Raw genomic sequence first — 19,506 nt, 5'->3', positions numbered from 1 at the left:
TCTGTATAAAAAAGGGACGGTTTGCAGGTAGAGGAATGATCACAAAAGGGAGTGCACTCTATCCAAAATGAATTATCGTCCATAAAATCCTTCAACGACGTTATCACAATGGCCTAAAGTTCATTTTCCATTGAAATCGGTTAATAGGGTGAAAATTATTTGTCAGTCTTCGAAAAGAACGTTTATTGGCGGTCAAATTTTATGTTTCGAACGTAAGAATTTTTAGGTTAGTTTTGTTCGAATCCGTAGGACGGATCTGTCGTTCCGGACGTTTTAAACTACAAAATTAAACTAGTTTTGTTCGTTTGTCGAAACTAAATTTAATTATTGTAAACGCGTCGGGAGTTATATTGTTTTCGTGTAAAATCAAATTTTAATTATCCGTGGGTGTTTCGTTTTGGAAGTTTATTTGATGCCAGTGTCATGTTCTATTTTAAAAAGTTTGGTGTGTTTGGTTTCTAGTGTTCTTCTAAATTTGAAATTGTGCGTTGTTTAATTGGAATGCTTTTTCGGATTTTCAAATCAAAGTAATCAATGAGGTATGTACTTGTGTATAGATAGAAAAACACGTAGTGTGTTCGCGTGTTTGTTTGCATCGTTACCGTTGTAATCTGACGTTGTTACGTTTAACATCAGATGGGCTACTCATTGTCTATCGCCATGCCAGACGTCTTTTTTTTTTTTTTTATTGCCCTTGTAGGCAGACGATCATACGGCCCACCTGATGGTGAGTGGTTACCGTCGCCCATGGACTTCAGCAATGCCAGGGGCAGAGCCAAGCCGCTGCCTACCGAAAAGTCTTGAACTAAAGTCCTGCTTTGATGTGGTTTCTGGTCTTTTTCTTTCAAAGTTTATGTTTTTGCACAGTTATTGTTTAGATGAGTGAACGAGCTCAAGGTCCCCCTAGCGTAAAGTGGTTACAGGAGTCCATAGACATCACAACGTGAATCCATGTCGCGAGACGTGACGTCGACATCTCAGTTATGTCGTATAGAAGCTGTGGTACTTTTCAAACCGGAACGCATGATAGCATACCCATAGAAATAGCGTGGTTACCACCGATAAATGGCGGCTGGCTGTCACAATACTCTAGTGTAATACTCAGAGAACGCTGCTACCCATTCTCCGGTAAAGTTCTAAGTCGTTATTACGGCACCCGCGGGAGAAATAGGGGGCCTAATCCCGGCCACGGCTGCTGTAACATTATATGAAAAACGAAAACTCTGCCACGTTAGGTACATTTCTTAATAGATATAATATATAAAGCATCCCATTAAAGACATAAAGCTCTGGATGTGTCCTGAGGATTCGCTTGCATCAAATTTATTAGCTGGGAACGGGAACTTACTTTATACTGGTTATAAAAAATGTCTCTGCCTCCCGTCGTGGTGTCGTGATAAAATATCATACATACCATCTCTTAAGTCTTAACTTGAGCTTTAAAATATAAAAAACTCTCATAAATACTATTCAAAGAGCTTTTACGTGACGCTTGGTAGAATACATTAATTTTAAAAGTCTGACATTTGCATCAGGCACATATAAATATCTTTTAAGTTTCTTTTACGATTATCATTGCACTTACAAACTCTTACTGCTCCTATTTTCTCCGTCATCATATTGAGTAGGGCATGTGCCTGTTTTTGCCGCGAAAGGGATATTTGCTCCTATCTGTGGATTCCTTCCATAGGAACTTTCATAGGACATTGAGACCAGCACACAATGTGGGCGTGGCACTTACAACGTCGTTTCTGTAGGCTCCATTAAAGATTTAACATCGGCTGGACTGTGAGCATGTCGTATCAGAAGCACAACAGCTATAGACATGTGAAAATAACCTCGACTCGTTAGTTAAGTCCTAAGACGAGTCAGAGGAATGCAGTATCTTCAAATCAGAATATCAATGGACATTTATCTTTCGACCATTTTTAAAAAAAACCTAAACTAATGTTATAACATTGGAATGTGTGAATGTTTCTTACTCAATGAAGGGAAAATGGCATAATGGATTTCTAAGCCCGCTGAGTTTCTCGCCAGATCTTCTCAGCGGGTCGCGATTCCGATCCGGTAGTATATTCATTCGCGAAGCAGCTGCTCTTGAGTTGTTAGGTCTCCTTTGGAGGCGCTCGGGCAGCTGTTAGTTAATCACACCCCTCCTGGCTGAGCCTTTGCTCACCCACCTGAAACTGGAAAGGCCTCTGGGCCACCAGTAATCCCTCATCGATAAAATCCACGAATCGGCTTCTGTTTTGGGGAACAAAGAGTAACAACATCCGGGGAAAATTCAACATATTTTATACTTCTTGAATGAAACCTCAGAGTACGTCTAGTCACGAATACATATAGCCTAATAAGAAATCGAGATGTTAATTAGAAAATTAGACAATATTCGATTATGCCCGTAATGCTTAGATATAGTGATTTACAACAAAATCAGTAATAACGTGGGTGTTTAATTATTATCATTCGAGTCATTTACTGCGCACTCATTACTAGGGACGTATCAAGGTTGTCTGGCTGCCTGCCTTATTTATAATTAATTCCTATGGTTATTAAATTAGAAGCTATGATTATTACATCAATCGCCTGTTTAGGGATATTTGCAAACGTCCAGCCAAAAAAGAGTTGTGCAGATGTGGATTATGGTTGAGTGCAGTGGTTACAGGTGGTAAGGATGCGATCTGCTGATCTGATAGTCAAATAGAGGAGCACTCCTCATTTAACAGCTCAGGAGAGCTCACTTTGTGTTAGTTTTATGTTGAGTCTTAAATCTCTATTTGACTTGACTTGAGACATAAGGTTCAATTTTCAATCGTATTGTGTAACGGTACCCTACAATCATGTCTCAAGGTGGGTGGCGGCATTTACGTTGTAGATTTCTATGGGCTCTGGTAACCGCTTACACCATGTGGGCCATAAGCTCGTCCAAACATCTCAACAATAAAATAAGAAGAACTTTAGTAATCCAACCCTTTCCAAGTGAAATTCCAAACAAGTCATTAACAAAGGCTCTTTTAACATTGATTAACTTTGTTTTCAGATGCGGTGCATCACAATGTAGCAGCGTCGTGGTCAAACGAGACCCCGTCATGGCCGGTCCCACGATCCGGCGCGCGGCGCGACACAGTGTTGGTGTCGTGAAATGTCTGTTGTTCGTGTCAGTGATAACGCAGTGCGTGGCCGGGAAACCGATGAGTGAGACGCTGCAGAGGGCGCTGTCCGCCGTCAGGGGTCCCAGTCCTGGCGCCAAGAAGCTGCTGAACATACCAGAAGATGGAGGTCAGTTACGTTTGGATATTTATGTGCATTCGCCACGATTATCGCGAGACATCTCTAAAACTATTAGTTTTGTAGTCTAATTTCACCTTTGTTACTTTCGTCTTATCTTATCTTATCTTAATCTTAATATATATAAATCGCGTGTCACGTTGTTTGTCCGCGACGAACTCCTAAACTACTTAACCGATTTTTAATTAAATTTGCACACCGTGTGCAGTTTGATCCAACTTGAAAGATAGGGTGGTTTTTATTTCGATTAACGGTCGCAATATTTATTAATTAACAATAAAATTAACTCTCATGTTGATTATTGTTATTAATTGTAAGTCTCATAAGCCTAAAACAGATTGCGCCTTAAATCAGTTTTTACAGACAATTGTAATACTGTCTGACATTATTAATATCTCATAGATGGCGCTGTGTTAAAAATATCAACGTTTCACATAAGCTACAATTTAATGGCATAAGCACCACGTGTTGCTGAGGCTAAAGTATAAGCGTAATTTATTTCGTAGTAAACGCAATACAGTGAAATCCAATCGTTCTTACTTTGTTGATTTTTGGTATTAGCCGGCCACGTGTTATTTAGAAACAAAAACCTTAGCCACAGCAACGTGTGGCCGGGTCTGCTAGTAATTTCTAACGTTCGCGTACCTTACGGTTTCCCTAGGCACCGATGACTGGTAGTAATTGTAGGAGATACTAGAAAATTTTGCCTAAATTTATAACAAGAGAAATGTCCCAAAATATGAAATTACAAGAAAATTGAGACGCCAACTTGGAACGAGTGGGCCATCGTTTAATTACTCCAAAAGTTTTGACTCGTGTTCTAACAAAGAGTTCTTGGATCCCTTCGGGAGATACCGACACAGTTTAAATTCAAACGGAAATGCAAATCATGGAAGAAAACCATATCTTTGTGGTTTTGTTCAAGAAGATGCCCATTTTGTAAAAACGTAACACCAAATTTCTGATAGAATCTTCGAGATCTATCAGATACTTATTTTGTAAATCGTTATGGCAGGTCGATTTTCTTGGAGTTCTATTTCATCTGGGTGTATAAGTAGAGTTGTGTAAAATTCCTAAGAAAATGCTTAGTAAAATGCAAGCAACATTTTCGACATACGACTACACACTAATAATCTGTAAAATAACAACTGACAGACTACCCCCTACTCAACTGTGTCGCACATAACCCAATGACCAACTGGAATTCAGCAAGTTGAAAAGTCTGATGGCCGTTATTAATTAAGGAACTCTCGTCATGATGTCTCCAGGTGGTTCCAGATCCACACCGCGGACGCTTCTCGTAAAATTAGATTACGAAATTATAACAGAAATTGGAAATCAAATTATGATGGAGTTCGGAAATAACTCTTTTGAATAATTTGCACCTGTAGGTAGGTATATTTCAGGCTTGAAAGTAATCAGAGGCTTTTGTATCGGACTTGCGAATTATATTTACTGATGGTACGACCTCTGTGAGTCCGCACGGGTAGGTACCACGACCCTGCCTATTTCTGCCGTGAAGCAGTAATTCGTTTCCATTTGAAGGGTGGGGCAGCCGTTGTAACTATACTGAGACCTTAGAACTTATCTCAAGGTGGGTGGCGCATTTACGTTGTAGATAGATGTCTATGGGTTCCAGTAACCACTTAACACCAGGTGGGCTGCGAGCTCGTCCACCCATATAAGCAATAGAATAAAAATAAAAAAAGTAATGAAATAGAATGAAATGCAGGAACTCACGGTCTACCCACATTCCAAGAGCTACCACATTCCACAGAAGACACTATGTGGATCCACCCTCGCTGAGAGTAGTAAGAAGAGCATTACATACCCTATGCGTGCTCCTCATCAGATTTACAGAAAATATATAAAACTAGCGACCCGCCCCGCTTCGCTTCGGAAACTGTAATTTATTATTGATTTCCACTATTTAATGGATGTTATTATACATATAAACCTTACTCTTCAATCACTTTATCTATTAAAAAAAACCGCATCAAAATCCGTTGCGTAGTTTTTAAGATTTAAGCATACATAGGGATATAGGGACAGATAAAGCAACTTTGTTTTGTACTGTGTAGTGTTATTGTAGAATTAACGAAATTGAAAATGTCGTATTCTCGAAACCACGTTGCTTTCTGTTGGTTTATTAATCACGGTACAGTAGATATTATAATTATACGATATAATACCGATATAATATTGCAATAATACTAAACATCACCGCAGGACAAAAAAAATATCGTCTCGATTCTTAGCTGTGAACTCGAACAGAATCAATTCCCTGAAATCGTCCTCATTTGTATTATCCAAAAAGAAATTTACAAAACGCACCCCATTAAATCACTGACCTATATTTTCCGATATCCCAGTCAAAGTCGTTGGGTGCTATCAACAAATTTAATAATTTGTAATACGATCGCTAGAAGGGTCTGTGGTCTAATATAAAAGAAGTTTGGGCTGGTTCTGCAACTGTTGTGGGATATATTATAAATTAGAGCTTTTGCCCGCGACTTCGTCCGCTTGGAATAGTTACTTTGGCATAACGCCGCAGCGCACGCAGTGGAGGCTCTCAAAAGGTTTAAAACCCCGATTTTGAAACATTCTTTATGGTGCTCCGCTTGCATTGATCTTAGCGTGATATTATATAGACTAATAGCCTTCCTCGATAAATGGGCTATCTAACACTGAATTTTTTTTTTAAATCGGACCAGTAGTTCCTGAGATTAGCGCGTTCAAACAAACAAACTCTTCAGCTTTATAATATTAGTATAGATTTTCTTTAGGAAATATCTCGCTAACTCATCTGATTGTTCGTTATTTAGTAATGTAATTGATGGTTGAACAAAACGACAAGTTGTCAGTCAACAGATCGCACATGCCCGCGACGATCAGCCACGCGTGACATCGTGCATCGGTGTCAAACTTGACGTCAAACCATTTGTTGAATGTACCCGCGTGCCGTGTCGTACGATAACTCGAAAACCAACAACAACAACTTAACCGAGCTTCAAGTTAATCGCACGGTCTTTCTGTATTGTAGACGGAACCATTTCACTAATTCAATATGTTTGTAAATGATTATCGGAGCTGATAGACATCTCCAACGTAACTGCCGCCACCTACATTGATGTATGAGTTCTAAGGTCTCAGTATAGTTACAACGGCTGCCCCACCCTTCAAACCGAAACGCATAACTGCTTCACGGCAGAAATAGGCGGGTTGGTGGTACCTACCCGTACGGATTCACAAGAGGTCCTACAACTAGTAATTACGCAAACTATAATTTTGCGGGTTTGATTTTTACTACACGATGTTATTACTTTACTGTGGAAGTCAATCGTGAACATTTATCAAGTACGTATTTCATTAGAAAATTGGTGCCCGCCTGCGGGATTCGAAAACCGGTGCATCGGTACACGAATCAAACAATTTTATTAATTATTAACAATATGTAAACAGTGACACACTATGAGCACTCTCAGTACCCTGATTCACAGTATGTGTATAAAACAAAACCCTGATTATTGTTATGGAGTCTGGAAAACGCAATTTCTTGGTTTACTTCACGCTTGGGATGCCATCGCGAAAATTTGTATCTGAAATAACTCAGCGCGCTTAATTATAAGACATCATCCCGACTTTATCGGGGTAGATTGATGGGCAGGTATTAGTCAGCTGTTTTTTTCCTGCCGACGAGATTTAGTGGGGGACGTTATGTTAAATGTTCTAGATAAAAGAGGGATTAATGATCGTTACGCGGCTCAGTTTAGAGTGCTCTGACTCTTACCGAAGAGTCTACGCGGCGGACGCGTTAGGATCACTTCACTAGGTAATTTATACTGGGATAAGTTGGACTAGTGGTCAACAAAGGACCCATCTACTTATTTGCATTAAGAGGTAATAATAAAGTCACTGCCATTTATAAACTTAACAATACCTAAAGAATACTAGATGATGACCGAGCTTTACTCGGTTATCTTCTAGTATCTCTCTAATACCTGGACCAAACAGATCGACTTGGAATTTTTTATTAACAGAGCAATACAAAAGAGGATTATCTTTATTATTTAAAATTAAACTAGATGATGACCGAGCTTTGCCCGGTTTTATTTTTGATAACGCCCTCTTGTTGTGTCTTTAAAGCGGTTAGTTGCCCTCAATCAAAAAAAATAGTATTATTATTCGCCAATAGATGTCGGGAAGAGTTGATTATTGAAAACACAAATAAAACAACATTTTCTGAAAATAAATCGTAGCTAGATCGATTTATCGCCCCCGAAATCTCCTGTATACAAAATTTTATGAAAATCGTTGGAGCCGTTTCCGAGATTCAGATTATAATATATACAAGAATTGCTCGTTTAAAGGTATAAGATTGATAGATTCAATGAAAGTCATGAGCTCAGAGGAGAAATATGTGACAATATACGCATACATGATACATATTCACATGAGTAGCATGACCACTTCGAGTAGGTGGATATTAGCACACAGATCTGTCTACTCTGCGTTCAGTTAATTTGTAAACCTACTCAAAGAAACACAAAAACGGCCTTTATTCAAAATTTCTAAATCGTCACATATTTCCAAATTGGCTATTCTGTGATCCAATTCAACAATGTTCGAAGTAATTTGAAAAAATATATAGCTCCGTTCAAAGCGATTCCCATGCGCCCAAATATGTTTGTTATTGAAATAAAAAACAAATCGTGGATGTCCAAATCTACATAGTGAGCTGTAAAAAGTCCAATTATCACCGAAATCCACGTTGGCTCTTCGGCAGCACAACGAAACAACGCGACTTAAACGATTTCATTTCCATAGGATTTCCTGCATCTGCATAACTCTCGGTGCCTACCCAGTAACATTTGCATGGAAATGTATACGGCTTTATCTGATAAACGGTGTTACATTGCTGGTTTGGTGCAGCATTTTATCGCTTTAAACTTATTGAAAGAAGCGATGGATAATGACCGGTTTGTAGTCTTGAGATGTACAGGTGCTAACTCACTACAAATTACTACACACGGTTGTTACCGTTGACATTTTTTTCTCAATCTTGTCATTATTTCATCATATACCAAGGCACTAACCAAATGCAAACAATGGGGATTTACATATTGATACCGGCTTCCTCTATTACAGCTATCAAGTGTTTAACTGTTTTTTTTAAATTTATGTTATACTGTATATTGTATTCGCAATTCGTATATAAATAAATTATGTACAGTTACGTATAAAGACAAAAATACTAAAATTATGACCAAGTAAAAATCGCACAGCTGAATGTGACGCAATAATCCAATAATCCAAAAATACTGATCTTCTTGGTTTTCCTTTCCACGTCAAAGTCGTAAGTGAGGTCGATACGATTTGTATTCATTATTTTCGATAGATTCGTATTGTTACACATTATTTTATCTCTAGTTGAAATTTCGTACTATATCTGCATACAGTTGTTTTTTAAATGGCATTAAAATATTAAAACAGCGATCGAAGTTGGTTCTGTACCTACATTAGCTTGCAGATTCGACATAGGAATGACATAGGAAAAGTTGTGTATTCAGTTGCTAAGTGTGATTTGTCATAAACGAAAGAAAATAACAAAGAAAATCCGAAAATTAAATGTTCGACAGCAAGCTACCGATCCTCTTTATCCGTGTGTCGCAGCAAAAATCGCAACTCCTCTCCAACGGAATAGTTAGTGTCCCGCGCATTTGAATAACTTGCAAATTATGCCGCTCAACGCCGCCGCTCGCATTGTTTCAAACATGGACGTTGTATGCCGGAGACGCCGCGCGTTCAGACCTAAGCCAAACCAACGCCTTCCAACTACACCTACAAATACTTACAAATACTTACTTGGTAGGCAGCGGCTTGGCTCTGCCCCTGGCGTTGCTGAAGTCCATGTGCAAAAAACAGATACGGCTCGTCAGCTATTCTAGAACTTAGGATTGGTTTATTTATAAACATAAATAACAATCTATACGTTTTTTTTATTGCCCTTGTAGGCAATTGTTAACAGGAAATCGTTACAAACGTGCGATTGTTTACTAGTAAGTGCAGAAGTAAGGTCGCATGTAGGTGTAGGTAAACTAACCTTCGCGACTAGGAAAGCTCGCTTATTGTCAGATAAAGCTATAACGTCAATCCACAAAACCCTTTGGCTGTTTTAAAGTTTCGTTGGAGTAATTAAGCGACCGTGAGTAGCAAGAGCTTTTAATTTAAGTGCCTCGAAAGTTACGAAGTCTGCTGGGTTTTGTGGATGCGTTTGTGCCGGTTTTACTGTTCAAACTTGTTCGTTATATTTATTTATGTATTGAGCGTGAAGAATGTAACTTTTAATAAACCGTCGTCATAACTTCAGGTTTTTCTAAGTTATTTATTTTAGAAGAGCATACAAGAACTTTGATAGAAAATTGTACTGATTTTACATGATAATTTATTATTGTTTGCTTACATAGGAAGATGAACGAGCTCGCAGCTTATTTGATGAATAGAGGGCACAGAAGATCCTAGAGTACCCCCCAGAGAACCAGTAAGCCCAACACAGAGACTGATTTACTTTAAATACCTGGTTGCTCTGTTTTGACGTCAACACAACCGCATTACGAAAGAACGGGCATCTTGCCCAGTGGGCCGCGACGACATTAACATCGTTTTTTTAAATAAAAAACCTTACAGAAGTACTGTCCCTTCTCTGGAAACTATTAAAAGCATTCTATCTACACACACACAAACATAAACTCATCTACATTCCTCGTCCACAATGCACCGTCTGTCTTTACGTCACACATCAGCCGAGCGCCCTACTTTGTCTAACAATAGTTCTCTTGTTCAAACTGCTTGAAGTATTTTAAGATTTGCATATTTTAGCCCGACTCACTCTAGTACTCCAAAAGTACTTTGGTAATCAAAAAAGTACATATTCGCGTAGCACAGGTTCAATACCGGCCATTAGCGCCATACCATTGTGTTTACGACTTCTTGCGGTTAACATCATCTTGTTATTTGAACGCCCGACATTTTGACCCTTCAGAATCTTACTGCCATTCTCCTAAGTGTACAGTAGAGGACTCTTCATCTCCTACTACGGTATGAGTATCGCGATCGTGTTAGGGGATACGAGCTTGCAGACACGGTTGGATAGCTTTCATTAGATCTCCATTCTTGTTCTGCTAGACGCTCGCATTTACTGGTGGTAAGACCTCTTGTGAGTCCTCGCGGGTAGGTACTACCACCCTGCCTATTTCTGCCGTGAAGCAGTAATGCGTTTCGGGTTGAAGAGCGGGGCAGCCATTGTAACTATACTGAGACCTTAGAAGTGACATCTCAAGATGGGTGGCGCATTTACGTCGTAAATGTCTATGGGCTCCAGTAACCACTTAACTCCAGGTCGGCTGTGAGCTTATCCACCCATCAAAGCAATAAAAACAAAATTGATCCACGGTTTCCATTTGTTTCTTACAAACACTCATGTTGAGCATCGGTAATGGCGTGACTAACGTTGTCTGCTTTGAGTCGGCCAGAATAAGTTTAAAAAAAGTCTTCTGATTTAAAAAATCCCTTAGGGCTTTGAAAAACAACTGACGGAAGTGTCCTACAACCGATAAACTGAGGTAGTAAAAGTTGTACGTCGAGATAAATCCCGACAGCCCGTCAGAACTTCATGAATTCTCCATGATATCCAATATCTTGGTGAACAACGTAAAAGGAGAGTTTCCTTGAAGTTTAACAAACAACTTGTAGTTTGGGGCTGGGTTACGACGCGACGCGGAAGCGACTCGTCTAAGTGGTGATTATGTTGTGATTATGTGTCGGAACAAAAGTAGCGCTCTGTGGCTGTGGCGATAATGTTCATACATCACGAAAAGACACTGCTAGTCTGTCTAAATGTTTACAAGTAACTTGGTTGATTTATGTTATAGTCTGAAATCATTGCGTGGAACTCTTGTTTCCAGAGGTCAATCTTGTCTATGTAATTATGGCATAGACTTCTCTCGGTGATGTTTGTGCCGTGCTATCATTGCTCGGTTTAATCGGACTGAGTGATGAGACTGTGCCGGCGTTAAAATTCTGCAAATAGCGATTTTTTTGTCATCCTGTAGTTTGAATCGAAACCGGAAATTTATAAATTTAGACGATAAGATTTAGTCCCCATGGAACTTCCACCACTCGGACTATTTCTGCCGCGAAACGCTCGTGTGTTCCGGGTGAAAGTGGAATTGCTGTTATACAATAAAATTTACTATTTATATGGGTTCCGAAAACCACTTTACACCTGATTGATCATGTAGTATCCAGTAATTGATGCTAGAAGTACACTAGGGGTATGCAGAAGCTCGGCTGCGACTCTGACGTCACGACTATTACGGCCTTACATGGCAAACTCAAAATAGTAATTATTTCAGAGTATGGAGAGAACGCACCTCTCGCAACTCGCGTTGTTAGGCGACTACGGAACACGATTCGAAGTACTTGTTCACGTTGAAACGCGGGCGCGGTGGCGGCGCGGAGGCGGGCGCGGTCACGAAATATCAAACATATCGCGTAATATACGAGTGTTCACGTACAAAACGCACGCGCGGTCTAAGTAGCGGGCAAGCTAGCGACAATATCAAACGCGCGAGTTGTATGGGTGTGTTCACGTCGAACTAGCGGCGGAGCGCGAGATTCACTCGCGACGTCAGGTAAGTTCAACAAGTTTGAACTTGTCGCTAGAAACGATATGTCTTTCAATACAGAAGAAATAAGAATAAAGTATGAAATTCACCATACCGTTCTCTTTCTTTATTAATTTCATGCACACCGATTCTAATTGTTATCATCTCCCACTTTAGGTATGTAGTTTCGGTTAAAAATAAAAGATCATCGTCCATGTTTCCAATCTCTGAAAACATATCAAACTCGCGCAAACGCCTGGCGGACAATGTGAACACGAACTCGCTACTTCTACCGCGCCCGCACTCGAAGCCGCGCCCGCGCGCTCGACGTGAACAAGCACTTAAGGTTTCTTCAAACAGAACGCGTAATTAGCGCGCGTCAAAGCGTTAAACTGACGGCACGCTATGACGCCGAGATGTGTTGTGCTACTATGGTAACATACCGTCAAACAAAGCCGCTATAAGTACGCAACGCTCTGTCGCGGCGTTAGGACGCTTTGACGTCAGGCGTTGTATTTTTTACAAATTTTATTTTAGCGTCTGAGTGAATGTGTATTAAAATACAGGATAATGCCCGAAAAATTGATAGAAATACCCATGCTTATACAATGCCACATCTGAATCACTCGATTTCTTAATACTTTTAAATTTTCACACTGCTATCGAAAGGCTGATTTGGCGAATGCGTTGCGTCAAGGAGCTTTAGACTCATCTAGTCAATTGGTGTGACATGAAAAGAGCGCGGCGTTAAAATGCGACGTTATAACGCAGCGCTAAGTACGCGTTCTGTTTGACGAAGCCTTTAGGCGATTTCCGCGGAACACAATTCTAAGCCGCGTCGACGCATCGTCCCCGCTTCCGCCGGCACGACGCCCCCGCCTAACGACGGTGTCGTCCGTCATTTATCTCATTTAAACACGCGTTTGCCCGCTAATGCGACACTACATCAGTCCGAGAACATTTTTCAGGACAACCCCCCGAGCAGTCACCCTGAAATATTGATGTTAAATATCTTTTTTTCACAGTTTATGATCCGAAAGGTATATTGGATTTTTTCAATTTTGAGAACGTTTTGATGTATGGCGTTTGGCAGCTGGCCGTCGTCAGTTTTAAACATTGGCGATGTTAGATGTTATTAACTCTGTCAGTGAGTTCATTAGCTCACCGTATGCCTTGTCTTAATAAGTTAGCCTATACCTACATATTATTATATTACAATGTGAAAGAAGCCTAAAAGTCTGAGACCAAGTACTTACTAAAGCTAAATAATATATGTATTCCATATTCAAGACTCCCCTTCCCTACTACAATTGTCTTTTTCTATAGCCCTGAAAAACTGAGACCAGTGCAAAAAAATGCAAAAAATTTTTGAAAACTTTAATAGGCAAAAAGGGGACAATGCCAATCTGTATGAACGCTGATTGAAAGCGCAGATTGGAACCTATATATTAATAGGAATCTAAATATTAATAGGTGAAGCAAAAACTTTGTACCCCTGTTTACGAAAACTGCGCGGACGGAGGAGTATTTTTCCCACACTTATAGAGAATATAGAGAAGAAGTGCAGAAAGCAATTTTTTTTTTATTATGCATAAAAATAAAATAAATCATTAAAAAAACATTACACACACATTACTATGTATTTGACACACACACGTTAATATATTGTTTTGTTTATTGTTAAAGTCTGTGGTCAAATATTTTAATATTATTCGTCTATCGTGTAGCCTTGGTGAAATCTGTGATTATAGAACATTGATTAATATAGAAATGTGACAATAGAACCGTAATATGTTCAAACTTAAAACTTCTATTAACTATGCTCGAATTTTGACCGCTGGGCGACCACTAGTATTTATAAAAGCTTGTATGTACTTCACTTTAGTGGCTCGTGATAGCAAACATTTACTATTCAAACTAGGTAGTGCTTGGTCTAAGTGAGTGAGGTCACACATCGGTGGGCGATTGAATCTGCGCATCGTGATTAAACAACACTAAACACTGGTGGTATCATGCATTCTAGTTTCCTCACTATCATTTTCGGGAACCGGGTTAAGGTCTTCTCCTGACGGATGAGGGTCAAAACCGTGGGTCGGGATGAATAAGGCGTCAACGGGAGTCCACTCCCCGCACTCAACGAACGAGATTTATCACGCACATATGTCGATGTCACGAGGGTCAGTCAGTACTATACCTAGCTGAGTCTAGCATTTACATTCATTGTTTGGTCGGAAATTCCTGTATAGGATCAATAAATTTTCAGATTACTTATTTTGTATTTATGCATTTATTTTTCCTACTAAAAAAACATACAAAAAATAATTCAATGATATAAAATTATATACAGTGAATTTTGGTTATAACGACGACGGAGGGGCACTTCAATGTCGTCGCTATATCCGGAGGTCGCTATGTCCGAAATTATAAAAAGTCATGTACATAATATGATGTATTTACTTATCATTTATTTAATTATGGTATACATGGGTGTTATTGAAAAAACGTGTTATAGTACACAGTTTAAGTTTAGTTTTGTCTGCACGCTGTAAGGTGTATTCCATTTTCATAATTCCTTCTACATTTAAATTATTTGACCTTCACCAAATAAACAGTACTTTTTGGGCGTTGTTATAGCTCATAATGCATCTCTAGTTGTTGGAATTTCATTTAGGTTGCAGTCTTCTTCATCTTCTTCATACTCCTTTTCTTGTGTTTGAAGCACAGACTCAATAATTTCATTATCAGTCAAATTATTAGTAGTGATAACTTGATCGTCAATATTCACGTAAGTTTCCCGTGCTGAGTAGAGGACTACTTAGCACAGATGGTCAAATAAATGCTTTGTTTGTAACTAGTCAGGTCATAAGTATTGTCACAGAGTAAAAACTTTTCTTTTAGAATGCTGGCCACAAAAAAGTTTATTGAATTCGAATTACGAATTGTTCATGAAAATAAAAATGTTTAATTTTAAAATTTTACTCATTTTTAAATATGGAGTGGACGCTTAAAGAAGACCGTGTTGCAGTTATTGCGTTGCATCGTTGCGGTTACGCGCCAATTAAAATTTTTAACATACTGAAAAATTTGAATATAACCAAAATATTCGTTTATCGTACCATCAAACGATACAATGAAGACTCTAGTGTAGATGACAGGTCAAGAAGTGGTCGCCTTCCGTCTGTTAGGACTCCAGCAGTGATAAAAGCTGTGAAGGCGCGAATTCAAAGAAATCCCAAACGTAAGCAGAAACTGTTGGCCCTTCAGATGGGGTTAAGCAAAACCACGGTGAAAAGGGTGTTAAATGAAGACTTAGGGCTTCGGGCATATCGAAGAAAAACAGGACATCGTTTGAATGCTCGTCTAATGGACCTGAGACTGAAGAGATGCCGCGCTTTGTTGAAGCGGTACGCGGGAAAAAAAATTCGGGAAATTCTTTTTTCGGATGAAAAAATTTTTACCGTAGAAGAGAGCCACAACAAACAAAATGATAAGGTGTACGCACACAGTAGTGAAGAAGCGAGCAACCGTATTCCGCGTGTTCAACGAGGTCATTTTCCATCCTCGCTCATGGTATGGTTGGGAGTTTCTTATTGGGGCTTAACAGAGGTACATTTTTGTGAGAAAGGTGTAAAAACGAATGCAGTTGTGTATCAAAATACAGTCCTGACGAACCTTGTGGAACCTGTTTCTCATACCATGTTCAATAACAGGCACTGGGTATTCCAACAAGATTCGGTGCCAGCTCATAGAGCGAAGAGCACACAAGACTGGCTGGCGGCGCGTGAATTCGACTTCATCCGGCACGAAGACTGGCCCTCCTCCAGTCCAGATTTGAATCCGTTAGATTAAAAGATATGGCAACACTTGGAGGAAAAGGCATGCTCAAAGCCTCATCCCAATTTGGAGTCACTCAAGACATCCTTGATTAAGGCAGCCGCCGATATTGACATGGACCTCGTTCGTGCTGCGATAGACGACTGGCCGCGCAGATTGAAGGCTGTATTCAAAATCATGATATTCAAAATCATCACGGAGGTCATTTTGAATAAACTCTAGTGTCATAAGAATCTATGTTTTGTTAAGTTAATTTTGGTATATGAATGGTTACATAATAAATAAACTTGTTTCAATTATTTTACATTAAACATGTGACAGAATTTATAACCTGACTAGGTATATAGGAACATACAAACAAAGCATTTGCTTGACCATCTGTGAATGTAAATAAAGGATAAGAAAGCTTAATAATTTTACGAATGAGTCTTTTGCCGACTCAATAGTAATATCCGTAAGTGATTTCTGAGAATCTGTCATAAATGGTTCATAAAAACAAGTCGCTATACCTGAAATTGACGCTATATCCGAAGTCGCTATTACCGAATGAATTTCTTACGAAAGTATGCTTTAGATTCAAGGGACGTCAGTTTGACGTCGCTATAACCAAAAAGTCCTTACAACCGAGGTCGTTATTAATGAAATCCACTGTAATTCAATGCAATGATACAACATTATAATATGTACATTTGAAAGCTAATAATCTTTGTGGAAGCCGTTAGGGTTATGAAGAGTTTTCCGAAGAACTGTGTGAGATGATACTCCGCCTCTTTCTACTATTCCACTTCTTATTTACCTCTTAATTTCCGTACATTGCGCATCTATAGGCCGTATTTAAAAAAAGTACACACTGTTGAACAGCGACCTGGCTGTGATTGTCTCGCCGTCTTCTCATCAGCCTCTGAGAGCAATGAAAGAAAATATTTAAATTACAAACATGTGAAACACGACCCGCGTATCCTCCGTACCGTGAAATCGCATCCGAATATCAGAATTGAACGCTACAAGGACGAGTGCACGTGTGATCTCTGAGAATAAATCACCGTGCGTGACTCTCGACTTCTTTCCAGAACTTTCTACCGAAACTCGTGAGCGCTCGCGAACACTTTAGTGACAAATTATACGGATTACGTTTGCGTATTCGGTTTGGAGTATTTGTAGAATATTTTTTACGCATCTGTGATCAACAACAGTAAACAGAAGGATTGTAAGTGCACGTGGTTTTTATAATTTCATAAATGAATTGGCAGAGATTTAGATAAAATTAGCTACGTCTGGCGGCATGTTAACTGAATATATCACCTTAATTAACACGAGCATTTCCCTTACGGAGTTTGAACAAACCGAGCTATCAATTCGTGTTGACAATGCGTTTTAGCATACCCTTTCTGTGACGCACCATCCGGTCTGGAATGAAGGTGGTAGGCAGCGGCTTGGCTCTGCCCCTGGCATTGCTAAAGTCCATGGGCGACAGTAACCACTCACCATCAGGTGGGTCGTATGCTCGTCTGCGTACAAGGGCAATAAAAAAAAAGAACTTACCTCCACAGGGGTTTCTGAGCACTGTGACGTGTTCTTCTTCAAAGAGGCTTGCGGAGTGTATTTGGTGGAATCCAGACTTGTCCAGAAACTTGGCCATGACTCAAATCATCATTTGTGATGGTAACCAACGTAATTCCAAAGAATTTGTTTCAAACCGAACAAAGTCCCGGCAGTAGATTGGTGGTTATTTGAAACCTTCAAAACATTTCCGAATCAGTAATTAAAGAACCTTTGGGAAAAGAATTCCAGAACTGTCTGAAATTATTAATTTGACCGTTTTTTCAATTAGAAAAGGAAAAAAAGATAAATGTAAACGTTAATGAGGCGGAGATCGTGATTAAAAAGAATACCTACAGTTCTTTCCGTTACCGAATTTATTTGATTGAGGTAATTATGTAAATTTGTGCACAGGCACGATCCTCGCAAGCACGACCGGGTGACGGGATAAAAGACTCGCCTATGGACACGGGATGAGGATGTAGCATTGTGAGATAAGATCTTAGGATTTCGTGATCCGTAGGATAACCCATTCTAACTGGCGCCATCTAGGCGGGCTCCGGATAGCCTGCCGATCGAGAGGGCTGGTGGTCGTGGCGCCGACGACCGCTGGTCCGGCGTCCCGAGGGGGAGGGTGATGGGAGACATGTGCTCCGCACTAAACGCTTCACTTTCCCCCCGTTGCCTTTTCATGGGTTCTGTCTCATGCGAGGTTCGGACGTGGGTTGTTGAGCTATAGGAGGTTTTATTAGTCAGTTCGACTCCGACATGCCCCGCCCTCCATTCCCAGGGGAGGACGGAAGTCAGGCGATTTCCTCCTGACCAAAAAAAAAAGGATTTCTTCGGGTTAAACTTCTTACTCCATCAAGTTCGGTAATGAATTCCCAACCACACTGTTACAGCGTGGTTTGAACAGCTTCAAGAACTCTCGGCGTTAAATAGCGGCTAAGTTGCACGCCCCGTATTGCTGGTTGATGTGTAACCACTTATAATTAGGTGGGAAACAGATTCGTCTTGCTTACTAAATCAAACTGAAAACTATTTTACCTTGAATTGTTACTTGGTATTAAAATTATACAACAACTACTTCTTATTTGAATCACGACGCGAAATAAGGCGTAAAATTAATTAATTTGGAAACGTTTTTAATTGAAAACGTAAATGAATATCGTGTGAATTGAAACTCATCAACTCATTTCTTCATCATGAAGTTGTATTAAATTAATAAATTTTAATGAAGAGGTCTCATTTTGTAATTTCCAAGGAACGTTTTCCAATTTATCATTCGAATTAGAAAGCTTCGTTTTATGAACCAATCGTAATTAAAGGCACTTTATTACGTTCTCAGACGAGTAGACTCGCGAGCAATTATGACCCGCACCGTCCTGCCTTAATATCTCACTAGACGTCAACGATGAGTGACATGAAAACTACGTCCCTAGAACTGTTCCGGGAACCTTAAAAACAATTCTGTTGTTTACCCAGGAATGATGCGGAGTACATATGTAGGTACAATGGCAGCCATTCGAGTTGTCATTGCTGTCTTATATCATCTAAAGTCCAGGTTTTGTTATGGGTCAAATTCGTGAAACTTCAAAGCAGAATCGAAGTCCGTGTGGGATGAGACGAGGTAGTGCTTAGACCTTACCACATTCTCTATTTATCGCCCTTATGGGTCCGCGCGCGTATTTGTACGACCATGTCTATTTCTGCCGAGAACCAGTATAGCGTTTCGATTTACAGAATGAGACAACTGTTATACTAACCGATTGGAACTTAGACCTCATTTCTCAAGGTGGGTGGCGGCAGACACGCAATGAGGTCTATGCGGTCCTTTATCATCAGATAGGCCGTGAGTTCATTTACAGAGTATGCAGTTAAAGAAAAATCATCCCCAATGCTCTATCTGTTCCATTGAGCATTAAAAACCTAGGTAACCACGAGCAATAAAGAAAAAACTGTCCCCTCCTCGCTGTTCATAGGCAAGATGGTCCACGAATATTACCTTGAAAAAAAATTAGCAAGCGTGGTAGTAAGAGCGCTAGGAAGCTAAGAAATGTCATCTTGCATGCTAAATTAGCAGTTTCGTCTCAAGAAAATCAGTTTAGAAACAGCATCTAAACAATCCCCTGAGCGGATGGCTTCACCCGTCAAGTTTACCATTAATTAATCATTCAAT

General features: G+C 39.7%; 1 protein-coding gene across 2 annotated transcripts in view; it reads left to right on the top strand.

Moving 5' to 3' along the window:
• The window catches only part of LOC114253462 (uncharacterized), a 562,226-nt gene that overhangs the window by 176,125 nt on the left and 366,595 nt on the right, over positions 1–19,506 (top strand). Inside the window, exons 1-2 of one of the 2 annotated variants that reach the window (XM_089739602.1) lie at positions 242–539; positions 3,041–3,279. In XM_089739602.1, coding sequence (XP_089595728.1) covers positions 535–539; positions 3,041–3,279 — 244 coding nt within the window. In that variant the 5' untranslated portion in view covers positions 242–534. Of the gene's footprint in view, positions 1–241; positions 540–3,040; positions 3,280–19,506 lie in introns of those variants that run through there. The other variant, XM_089739603.1, reaches the window with a different exon arrangement.

This window comes from Bombyx mandarina, chromosome A1, assembly GCF_030267445.1.
Source record: "Bombyx mandarina strain Sakado chromosome A1, ASM3026744v2".
Lineage (NCBI taxonomy): Eukaryota > Metazoa > Arthropoda > Insecta > Lepidoptera > Bombycidae > Bombyx > Bombyx mandarina.
Note: the sequence above shows the minus strand (reverse complement) of the source record. Positions and strands in the feature narration are given on the sequence as shown.